The sequence below is a fragment of the Anoplolepis gracilipes genome, chromosome 8 (assembly GCF_047496725.1).
Source record: "Anoplolepis gracilipes chromosome 8, ASM4749672v1, whole genome shotgun sequence".
Taxonomy (NCBI): domain Eukaryota; kingdom Metazoa; phylum Arthropoda; class Insecta; order Hymenoptera; family Formicidae; genus Anoplolepis; species Anoplolepis gracilipes.
The window spans coordinates 5,310,814-5,323,807 of NC_132977.1; the positions used below are offsets into that span (position 1 = coordinate 5,310,814).

The window sequence follows — 12,994 nt, forward strand, 5'->3', positions numbered from 1 at the left end:
TTTATTTAATCAACATGCTTCTTAACTTTCTTAGCATTATCACGAGAAAAACTAATTAATTATTTAATTATGCTAAAATTTTTTTGTTTTCTCTAATAGTGTTGACGCATTTTTTGATATCACTATATTTAAATTATATAATAAATATTTATCTTTTTTTAGCCTCTGTGTATTTTTACAAATATATAATGCAATTTTTAAGTGGAAACCTATCTTATTTTATATGTATAAACTGTAAAATTTTTATTAAGTACATATATTCTTTTGTTAAGTCAAATTTTAGTCAGTAATATAAAATAACTTTATTCTCTTAAGATCATCGGCAATATGTTCGTTAATGTAAACAATTACCTCATTATGCATTGTATATTTATTGATTTATTTTATTAAAATTTATACTATTTAGTATTTTTATATATGTTTAAAAAAAATTTTTTTAATATTAATAAATTACATTTTTATTGATTAATTGTATAATATCAAAAAATGTATTTTTTTAAGAATTTTAAAAGTAAATTTACAAAATTTGTTACTAATTACATAAATTAATCTTTCTATATTATTTTCAAGTCACTAAAAAATGTTATTGCTTGTTCACTTATAATTCTACTATCAATTCAAATATCGTCGATTACTATCTGAAGGTAAAAGCTGTTTGACGTCATTGGTGCTAATATCACCCAGTGATATCGATCAACTATTTTATTATATATGCTTATGTAATGAAATTAAAACGATAATGCATTAATTCTATTATTATTTTATCGTCTTGATAAAATGAATAATATGCCAGCTAAATAATCCTTTAAAGAGATATGTCAATTTGCTTCAAAAATGCGAAAACTAATAACACTATGGTGATTATAAAACAGGTATTACATCCTTTGCTTCTGTGACTTGTAATAAAAATTAATTTTAATTTAATAAAAATAAACTAAAAGTAGCTAAATAAAATCTAAAAATATTTTTAAAATGACTCATTTGCAGATGACTCATGTTTATTCAGATTTTTCGACTTATTTTAGAACATATTATTTTCTCTTAAAATATTTTACCTTTTTGTTTCAACATTCTATATGTAATAACTTATAATAATGCAACTCAGAAAAAGAACCAGATAAAACATAATTAATTATCCGTCGTTTGTCCATAAATTTTTTCCATGTACATTTAAGTAAATTCTTTTAGCAATAAATATCACATATATTCGTTACAGACAAATACAGTTTTTCCTATCGTGTATTATAATATGATTTATATGTACGTTATATCTAGATAACGAATTGTACAAAAATAACGATGTTTTTTAAATCAAAGACTACTTGATATTTTTTATAATATAATTATAAAGAATAAGAAACTATTATATGGATTTATTTTAATATAATAAATTATATTACATATTATGTCTAGGTATATTATTCTAATAAGAGATATACAGGGTGTCTCATAACTAACGAGCCAACGCTCGTGAACGGATAGAGTACAGTGAACTGAACAAAAAAGTATTAGGTTATTTTGCGATTTTCGCAATAATTATTAAAATATTAATTAAAAACGCTTAGCGAACAATATTATACATATGTACAAGATGTCCGGTAATAATCACCCCACCTCTCTAGGGCTGATAGAGCAAGTCAAACTGAACAGTCCTGTATCATTTTGCGATTAGCGCAATAATTATTGAACTATTAATTAAAAACGCTCAGGGTATGCTGAGCGTTATATGAGGCGTGCGCTCATACGCTGAGCATTTTTAATTAATATTTTAATAATTATTGCAAAAATCGGAAAATGATACAGGACTTTTATATTCAGTTTGACCTGCTCTATCAGCCCTAGAGAGGTGAGGCGATTATTACCGGACATCTTGTACATATGTATAATATTGTTCGCTAAGCGCTTTTAATTAATATTTTAATAATTATTGCGAAAATCGCAAAATAACCTAATACTTTTTTGTTCAGTTCACTGTACTCTATCCGTTCACGAGCGTTCGCTCGTTAGTTATGAGACACCCTGTATATATATATATATATATATATATATATATATATATATATATAAATACAATAATATTGTCTTGTTTAATCGCTATATTGTAAATTATTTAATATAGTATATATTTTTTTATACAAAATTTTAACTATTTAACAAGCATCTTATTAATTATATATAAGTACTTTGTAACAGTATATAAAAAAAGAAATAAAGTTTTAAATAAATATTTATAACTATTTAGAATTGCTATTATAATCGACTTTAATAAATTTAATTTTCTTCTAATTAAAATGGTTGAAGATTAATGATAATGTATTGAATATGAATAATATGAATGTGCATAGATATACTTTACATATAAAAGGGAGAAAGTAAAAAAGTACAGAAACTAATAATAGTAGCTGGCACATTGTACAAGTATCGATTATCTCAATATTATTGTTTAATACTTTAACGACGCTAATGTAACAATCTAATTATGTCATCTTATCATAGGGTTTGATGAATGTGAAGCACTTTATATTTTAACTCGAGGTCTAATAGTTAACCTATGGAACTGCGAGAGTTTGGAACCATGGTTGACACCATAGAAAAGGCTTTCAATCCTTTTCACTTAGTAATTTGTATTCTTGGTTGTGGAATTTTTAGGCATAGTTTAGGTCACTCAAGATTTTGCTTGAGCATCTTCTATATACTAACTGTGTGGAGTGTTTACGCTTGCGTTTTTTATTATATGGTGATTTTCTTTACACCGAATCGTATATTTGCAGGTTTTTTGATGTTTTTCACAATAATGATAAATTTATTTGTGACCATAATATCTATAATCATGACAATTCGCGATCACGAGGTACATTTTTTGTAAATGTTTTATTATATTTTTTAATATACACTTTTAATAGTGTGATATTTACAGTGGAACCAATAGCATGAAACAATAAATATAATAATTTTATTTAGTTATTTGGTATATTAATTCTATTTGATCAATTGTCAAATTAATTAAATATGAATTAAATAGTATATTTATTTATTTATAAGTATCTGTGTACTTATACGTAAAACAAAATTTTATATTTTTAAGATGCATTTTTTCTTTTAATCATTAAAAAGACTAAAATATTATATTTAATAATATATTATATTATATGTTTAGTATTAACACTTTTATTGTAAATATATTTTGTATATATCACATAAATTTACATAATATTTAATGAAATTTTTATTAAAAATTTATTTTATTAAAAATTATTATTTTGTTATCAAATACGTTGGTACATATTTTTACAAATTTAAAAAAATCGTTTATAATATTATATATTTTCTTGTGTTTTGTTATTCTTAGAAATTTCTGATGTCCATAAGAAATCTCAGTTTCGTAGACGATACGTTGAAACAGCTTGGAATACCCAAGGAATATTGTAAAATGCGACAATCGATAAAATATATACTGATTGTATGGTTTATGATGATTTGCATTACATGGGCAGTTGATAGTCGTTGGTCCGTGAAAAGATTTCATGATAAAAGGGCTATAATTATTCCCGCTATTGTACATTATCCTTTCCATCTCAATACTTTCATGGATATAATATTTATATTTCTGCTAAGGTTTGTAAAAACTATTTTTATTTCAAATTATATAAGCATTACTGAGAAATCTGAATAAAATTCGACTCAATAAATTTTGAAGTCTTTAACTACAAAAATGTGTTATGTTAAAACTATATGTATATAAACTAATTTAATTATTTCCTATTTGTATGTGTGTGACATAGAATTCTATATAGTCAGCATTTATTTATCGAACTTGAAATTAAAAAAAAACAGTTCTTTAATCTAGTGTATTAATCTAAAAGTTAGTAATGCACTGTTATTTCTATGAAATTGAGATTCTAAGAGAAATAATAAGTAGTAATAAAAATTTTGTACATGATTATATGTAATTTGAAACATAAACAAAAAAGTTTAATGTGCGTTTATTTTAGTGTCTATCTTTTCTTTCTTACATAAATTACAGATACATTGGTACTAGATTGAACAAAATTAATGATTATATTGGACAACTGTCAGAGACTAAAGAGTATAGATTGAGACGCACTTGGAAAAAGCCTCTTGTTATTCGTTGCAATATCCGAAGAACTGAACATCGTGAGCATGTATTGTGGACTGCAATGTAAATTGATATATCTTAAGATAAATATTGGTAAAAAATCAAAGAATTTATTTGAACAAAAAATATAATTTTATTAATTAAAGAGTGTATAAATATATTCCATCTTATTATATGTATTAAAATCTTAATGATACAACGTTCCTACATTAATCTGTGGTAATTTTATATTTATTATCAACAAAAGTTTGCAATTTCATAAATATGATATTAAAAATTACGTATAGTAACTATAAATGTTTATTTTATTTTGCTTTATGACAAAATATTTATTTTGATGAAAGTTATAATTGCATTATATCTCTGATCGTATCTCTGATCGTACATGATTTCAAATAAATAAACAAACATTACACGCATGTAGTTTTTAATAAAAATAAATCAGTGATCAGATATATTTCATTTTATATCTTAACATATAATCGATATATTCATCTATTATCATTAATGTTATTAACGTCTTTCTAGGCACCTTCATTTGAAACTTTGCCGTATTGCTCGCAATATAAACGATGTTTATGGAATACAAATAACCTTCCAGATGATGTCCTATTTTGTTTTTTTAACTGGAGTATTTTATTTGCAATACAATATAACGTTATGTCTTAAACAATTTTATAGAGATAGTGTTCCTATGGAATATAAACTAACAATATTAATGCATGGTTATGTGTGGTGTGGTATATACTTAACAAAATTAGTAACATTGAATTACATTTGCGAAAGCGTTGGCGACAAGGTGAGCTTTTAAGTAATGTTTAGATAAAATGTTAAAAAAACATTTATATTATGATTAGATATGATATTCAATTTTATATCATTTTCAGGCCAAAAAAACTAAACACATGATCTATAAATTGACAAACTCTGTTTATTTCAATCAGATACGCGAAGATGTAAGATAAATCTGTTAACGTATAAACTTTCGATTTTAAACAATTTTTATTAAGAATTTTTAAATAACATTTATGTTACAATACAGATTTTCCAATTTGTTTTGCAAATATCACTACAACCATTAAAGTTCAACGGAATGGGCTTGTTTTGTTTTGGCTACAATTTTATTCGTAAGGTTAGTTTTTAATATTATTTATATCTTTATATAAACATACTATAATGTAATTCAAAAGTAATTTAAAAGTTAGCTCATGTATTAAAATATACCGATAATTATATTTTATATTTATTTTCAGTTTATCGTAGGAGTTGTCAGTATTGTGATTTTTATGATGCAAATGGATTCTTTTCCCTTATCTCGAATTTTAATTTCAAGAAAAAATAATGCATCGTGTTATGATTAAATGGAAAAACTACATAATTTAGAAAAGTTTTACGTAGTATCCTTCCAACTATTATTATTTAATATCCGTATACTTCTAATTATTATATAGTTGAGTGTAAACTACTGTTGATAATTATATGGACATTAATTTAAAATGATCATATTTATTATGCATTACTACATTTTGATATATTTTATTAACTTATATTAGATGATATTTTCATATATATAAGAAATATTCATTTGACAAATTTTTTTTATATATAATAAATTTAGTATTGATTACAAAGATATTAAATTTTTTGCATTATTTTTAATTCAAAAATTTAACTAAAAAATTGCTTCTGGTTTACTTATAATTTTGACAAATTAAATACATATTAACTAAAACGACTATCTTAAAGTAAAAGCTATTTGCCAATGATTAGCGCTAATATTGTCCAGCAGTATCATCAACTAATTTATTATATATTTATGATTATAAAGTTAAGCAATATAATACATAACGACGCTCCTATATTCTAACGTCTTATTGTTAATTCAACTATATATTATTTCATCATTTTATCACATAAATAATAACATAGCTAAATAGCTAAATAAATCGAATAATAAGTTCGAAATGATCACGTCAATATGCTTCACGAATATTGAGAGAGTCATGATTATAATGATTATCATAAAACAGATATTACATCCTCTGTTTCTGATTTATTCCAATTTCAGTTTACCTTTCAAAGAAACTTTCTTTTTATTTGACATTTAAATAAATTTATTATGTATCCGCTAATTGATAGTCGCTAATCTGGACAAGGATGGTACTGTTGGACATCTCTTTTGCCATAAAAAATCGGAAGATATTTGTACTCTAGGATAATTGTATTCTTCTTGATCACTAAGGAAAATCCAGATAAGTAAAATTTTTATAAATTTTACTATCTTATATATATATATATATATATAACAGTAAAAATTATAAAAATTTTATGTATGTGTAAGTTTTAATTATTATATGTAACAACAATTAAGTTTATTTTTCAAATTATTAATTTTCATATGATGTATTATATGAATTTATTATATACGTGAATACACTTTATACCTAATAGGCAGATGATGGAGAAAATACAGAAACTAAAAATAATGGCTGATGCATTATGTAAATATTGACCCAACAATTACTGTTTAATATTTTAACAATGTTAATGCAACGATCTAATTTAGTGTCACTTATCATATATTCATGCTAGCATGCTATATTATCTTCAACTCTGAATCTAATAGTTAACGTGTAGACTTGTGAGAGTTTAAAAACATGGTGGATACAATAGAAAAGGCTTTAAATCGTCTTCACTTTGTGACTTCTTTTCTTGGTTGTGGAATTTTTCCACATAACAGGGGTCATTCAAGATTTCGCTTGAGCATCTTCTATATACTAACTGTGTGGAGTGTTTACGCTTGCATTTTTTATTATATGGTGATTTTCTTTGCACCAAATCGTATATTTTCAGGCTTTTTGATCTCTTTCGCAATATTGACAAATTTGTTTGTGACCATAATATCTATAATCATCACCGTTTGCGATCATAAGGTACATTTTTTCTTTGTAAATGTTTTATTATAACTTTAAAAATGTGATATTTACAACGAAACCAGTAACACGAAACATTACTTTTTTAAATTAGTACAATTTTATTTAGTTATTTAGTAAACTTTTCCAAATTAGTACAATTTATTTATTTATTTGGTAAAGTTATATTAATTCTATTTGATCAAGTATGTCAAATTTTAATTAACTATGAGTTAAATAATAAATTTATTTATTTATATGTAATTATGTACTTATATGTAAAACAAAATTTTATTTTTAAAATGTTCACTTTTAATCGTAATTAGATCATTAAATAACTAAAATATTATATTTAGTAATAATAATTATATTATATCATAGGTGCCGATTTGGGAAAAATATTTGGGTGAGCAAGAGGCAAACATTTTAAATGACTACTTTTTTATATAATCTTTATAGTACTTAGGAGGACAAAAACAAGAAAGAAAATATACATTATGATAGTGAAAAGTTCGCACAACGAATTTTGTTTCGATTAATAAAACTCATTAGCAATAGCATTATTTTAATCTAACTTTATCGCCTTTTCCATATGTACATACATATATGTAAAATGCTTAAAGAATTTAGTCGAGATTGTGTTATAGTAGTAGTATGTAAACAAATAATAGGTTTTTTTGCTAAAACCAGAAATTATTTTAATTATTATTTGTTAAATTTGTTAAACAATAAAATAAAGGATCAAAATTATTGGGGGAACACTGTCTCCTTAATAAAATTATTGGGAAGTAAAAAGTGCTCTGCCCCCTAGAAGTCGACGCCTATGTATTATATTATATATTTAGTGTTAATAAGTTTTCTTGTGAATAGAAGTATTATGGTGAATATCTGTATATATAACATAATTTAATATAATATTTGAATAAAATTCTTATTAAAAATTTATTTTATTAAAAATTATTACTTTGGTATCAAACATTTTCATATATATTTTTAAGTATTTAAAAGAAAGTTTGTAGTGTTATATATTTTCTTGTGTTTTGTTATTCTTAGAAATTTCTCATGTGTATAAAAAATCTAAGTTCCGTAGACGATACGTTGGAACAACTTGGATTATCCAAGGAATATAGTAAATTGCAAAACTTGATAAAATGTTTATCAATTTTATGGTTTATAATGATTTGTATAATTAACGCAATTGATGGTCGTTGGGCTATAGAAAGATTTCAGGATATAAAGGCCATAATTATTCCCACTGTTCTACATTATCCTTATCATCTCAATACTTTTTTGGATATAATATTTATAGTTCTTCTAAGGTTTGTAAAAATTATTAATTATTTTTTAAATTTTATGAGCATTATTGAGAAGTTTGAATAATATTTAGCTGAATAAATTTTGAACGCTTTACATTATAAAAATTTGTTATGTTAAAAATAAAAGTGTATACAGGGTGTCCTAGTAAAAGTGAGCAATCTTTAGTGGGTATGCAGAGAGAGAGCAGGTAAAAATAACCTCATAAGTTCCTATAAAATTTTTTTCTATAATGCATTTTTGCCGAGATATTTGTCTCTAAAATTTAAATTTGAGAATTATTTTTCTTAAATAACTTTTATATTACTTTGTAGATTTTAATAATGTATTATATATAATTATATAAGAACTTTTTTTATTATTAAATGAAGATCTTTAAAATATGACAGACTTTTTGATATCATCTCATAGAGCCAGAATAACTTGTAAGTCTTTTAACTTACAAAACTTTAAAGCCGGTGGGCATTTTTATTTCTTATTTTAAATTATGTTTCTAGATTCTTCACATCTTTCTCTAAGAAAAAGATATTCTTGTTTTATTTCATTAAAACAAATTTAGCCAAATTTTAAAAAATATTTGAAATCATTTTCACCGACTTTAACGCTTTTCCGTGCACGACGAATTGATGACTGCTGCACCCGCCATAATATCCCAAGATCATTTTTTATTTGTTCACAGTAATAAATAATTTTTTTCAAGTTCTTGTTTTCTCTATAATACACAATGTAATTTTGTATTATTTTGAAAATTATTATTCAATTATTACAAATAAAAGTTTCCTTTTTATCGGTCAAATGCGTTTTTCTTGAAAACAGTTAGTTTTAACGAAATGAAACAAGAATACCTTCTTCTTAGAGAAAGATGTAAAGAATCTAAAAACATAATTTAAGAATAAAAAAGTTCACCAGGTTTGAAGTTTCTGTAAATTAGAAGACTTACAGAAAAATTTTATAGGAACTTACGTGGTTATTTTTACCTGCTCTATATACGAGAGATTACCCACCTTTACCAAGATACCCTATGTATAAATTAAATCATTTCGTATTTGTATGTAAGTGTTGTATAGAATTCTATATAATCAGCATTTATTTAAAGCGTATTTAATCAAAAATCACATAATTCTTTAATCTAGTATATTAATCCAAAAGTTAGTATTGTACTGTTATTTTTATGTAATTATAAGGTTCTAAGAGAAATAAAAAGTAATAAAAATTGTGCACATGATGTTATCTAATTTATATTATAAACAATAAAGTTTAATATACGTTTATTTTAACGTTTATCTTTTCTTTCTTGTCTAAATTACAGATGTATCGATATGAGATTGACTAAAATTAATGATTATATTGGACAACTATCAGAGACTGAAGAGTATAGATTGGGATACACTAAGAAAAAACCTCTTACTTCTTGTTATTGTATCCGAAGCACTGAAAATCGTGAGCATATATTGTGGACTGCAATGTAAATTGATATATTCTAAAATAAAAATCAGTAAAATTGAAGAACTCATTTTAACAAAAAAGACAATTTTATTAATCTAGAAATGTATAAATATATTTCATTTTATTACAGTCTTATTTATATAATGCTTCAAACATTAATTTGTGGTAATTTTGTATCTATACCAACCAAAAGTTTGTAATTTTACAAATATAATAATGAAAATTATATATTAAAGCTTACGTAACTGTAAACTAATTTCAATTTGAGTTATAAAAAAATATTTATATTCATGAAAATTATAATTGTATTAAATTATATCTCTGATCTTACTTAAATTTAAATAAGTAGACAAACACTTTAATAACACGTAGTATTCCTTAGAAAGGGTAGATCAGTAATGATGTATTTTAATGTCGTAACATAATAATTATATATATTATTTATTTATTAATATATCTTCTTAGGCATCTTCATTTGGAACTTTGTCGAATAGCTCGCAATATAAATAGTATTTACGGAATACGAATAACATTGCAGATGGTTTTCTATTTCGTTATTATATCCGCAGTATGTTATGCCCAATACGATACGCTGTTATGTTTTGAACAAATTTATAGAAATGATGTCCCTCTTACTGAACTAGCATTAGTAATTCATCGTTACATATGGTGCGGCATATTTATAACAAGATTAGTAATATTGAATTACATTTGCGAGAGCGTTGTTGCCAAGGTAAACTTTCAAGTAATTTTTAAATGGCTTATAAAAAATATTTTTATCATGATTAGCCTGATATAATACTCAATTTTTTAAAATTGCAAATAGATGTTAGAATCATTTTAATACACTCTTTAAATTAAAAACAAGAAGAAGTAAATAATTAAATTTTTATGTAATAATTTTTGTTTATAACACGCATACAATTGCAAATTTATTTATTTATTTAAATGTACAATTTTCAAAATTCGTACAATTAATAAAAAATGTAAATAAGAATACAGTTATTATGAGTTATTCGTAAATTAATTTTATTTCATTTTCAGGCAGAAAAAACCAAGGACATAATCTATAAATTGACAAATCTTGTCTGTTTTAACCAAATACGCGAAGATGTAAGATAAATCTATTCTGTATCTTCCGATTTTATTTAATATTTAAGAAGAATTTTAAGTAAAACTTTAAAAAAATGGAATTAGTCTCAATGACCTTGATCTTGATATATGGTGTCAAGGTTACTATGCTGAATATCCTTCAAATGGTTTTAAGCAATGCTCGTTATTTATCGAAAACATATTAACAAGAAAGGTTTACTAAGTGGTGATTTTTCTGACACATGTATATTTAAAAATACATACTACACTTAATACAGCGTACTTATTTATTATAGCAGATTTATTTATCTATGTGTACTAAACTTAACGTATGAGTTAGAGTAGAGCTGCTCTCTACACATTTAGTTTATTATGTATCTTAATAGATTTGTTTATTTATGTGTAGGTACATATATTGTAGTAAAACCAAATGTAGATGAGAAATAGGTGCGACGCCTTACTCCTGTACCTCTGCTCCGAAAAAAATTAACTTAACCAATTTATTTTTAAAAAGGGTAAATTTTTTTTACTTTCAGATAGTAAGTTGAGTTAGATTGAATTTTTCTCTAAGTAGAGGTGTAGAAAAAGAGAGTTCCTTTCCTGCTCAAACGTTCAATTTATTACACATGAATAAATGAATTTGCTAAGTATACTCTATTAAATGTACATGGTGTTAGAAAATTACGTACTATTTAGTAAATTTTTTGTTAATAACTTTTTAAACAAAGACCGACGTTTAAAACTTTTTTGAGAATACTCATAACAGTGATCTTGACAATATATGTCAAAATCAAGATCATTGAGGCTCGTTTTTCTAAAGTTTTATTGAATTCTTAAATAACATTTATATTACAATACAGATTTATCAGTTTGTTTTACAATTATCACTTCAGCCGTTAAAGTTCAGTGGAATGGGCTTGTTTTACTTTGGCTACAATTTTATTCGTCAGGTTAGTTTTTAATGTTATTTACAATTATGTAAGCACATATTAATGCAATTTAAAAGTAATTTTTAAGTTTGTCCAAGAAATTGTACCAATAATTATATTTGATATTTACTTTTAGTTCACCGTAGGCATTGTTAGTATTGTGATTTTTATGGTGCAAATGGATCCTTCTCCCTTATCTCGAATTTTAATTTTGAGAAAGGATAATGAAACATGTTATGTGTAAATTGGAAGAACGTGTAATTTAGAAAAATTTTTCGTAGTATCCTTCCAACTTATTATTTGATATCCGTATAATTATTATATAGTTGATTGTAATTTATCATTGATAATTATATAGATATTAATATAATATTGTTATACATATTATATTGTTGTATTATATTATATTAATTATGCATTTCTACATTTACTCATTTATTTTATTAATTTGTATTATGGCATGTATATATATATATATATATATATATATATATATATATATGTCTTAAAAAATATTTTTTTAAAATTTAAAGATTATATTTTTAAAATTTTAATTAAAATTTTTTTCATATTTATAAATTACATTTTAACGGATTATTCAAGTAATATAAGAAACATTTATTAAATAATTTTTTTTTATATAATAAAATAGTATTGCTTACGAGGATATCAAATCTTTTGTATCATTTTTAATTCACTAATAAATTGCTTCTCATTTAATAATCATAATTTTACTGACAAATCAAATATTAACTGGGACGGCTGTTTTAAGTTAAAAGTTATTTGTCAATCGTTAGCGCTAATATTGCCCAGCAATATCGAACAACTAATTTATTATATATGTATGATTATGAAGTTAAACAATATATAACGATCTTATTATGCTTTAATTCTGTTATATATTATTCCATCGTTTTGTCAAATAAATAATATATATCTAAATAGCTAAATAAGAAAAGATACGTCAATTTGCTTCACGAATATCAATAATAATATAATTATGATGACTATCATAAAACAGACATAATAACTTTTGTTTCTGATTTATTTCGTTCCTAGTTTAATTTCCAGAAAAAAACTTTTTTTATAATAAGGCATTTAAATAAACTTATTCAGAATATCCGCCAACTAGTGTCGCTGATCTGGACAACAAAGATACTGTTGAACATCTTTGCTTTAAAAAA

At 23.8% G+C, this 12,994-nt stretch overlaps 1 protein-coding gene across 1 annotated transcript; it reads left to right on the forward strand.

Moving 5' to 3' along the window:
* The first annotated feature begins 2,551 nt into the window (after positions 1 to 2,551).
* Positions 2,552 to 12,054, forward strand: LOC140668817 (uncharacterized). The gene is made up of 13 exons (XM_072898140.1): positions 2,552 to 2,851; positions 3,350 to 3,615; positions 4,025 to 4,180; positions 4,646 to 4,916; positions 5,005 to 5,073; positions 5,160 to 5,249; positions 5,371 to 5,460; positions 8,083 to 8,348; positions 9,653 to 9,808; positions 10,255 to 10,522; positions 10,834 to 10,902; positions 11,775 to 11,831; positions 11,947 to 12,054. The coding sequence occupies exons 1-13, from the start codon at positions 2,552 to 2,554 to the stop codon at positions 12,052 to 12,054; spliced, it is 2,166 nt and encodes a 721-aa protein (XP_072754241.1).
* The last annotated feature ends 940 nt before the right edge of the window (positions 12,055 to 12,994 follow it).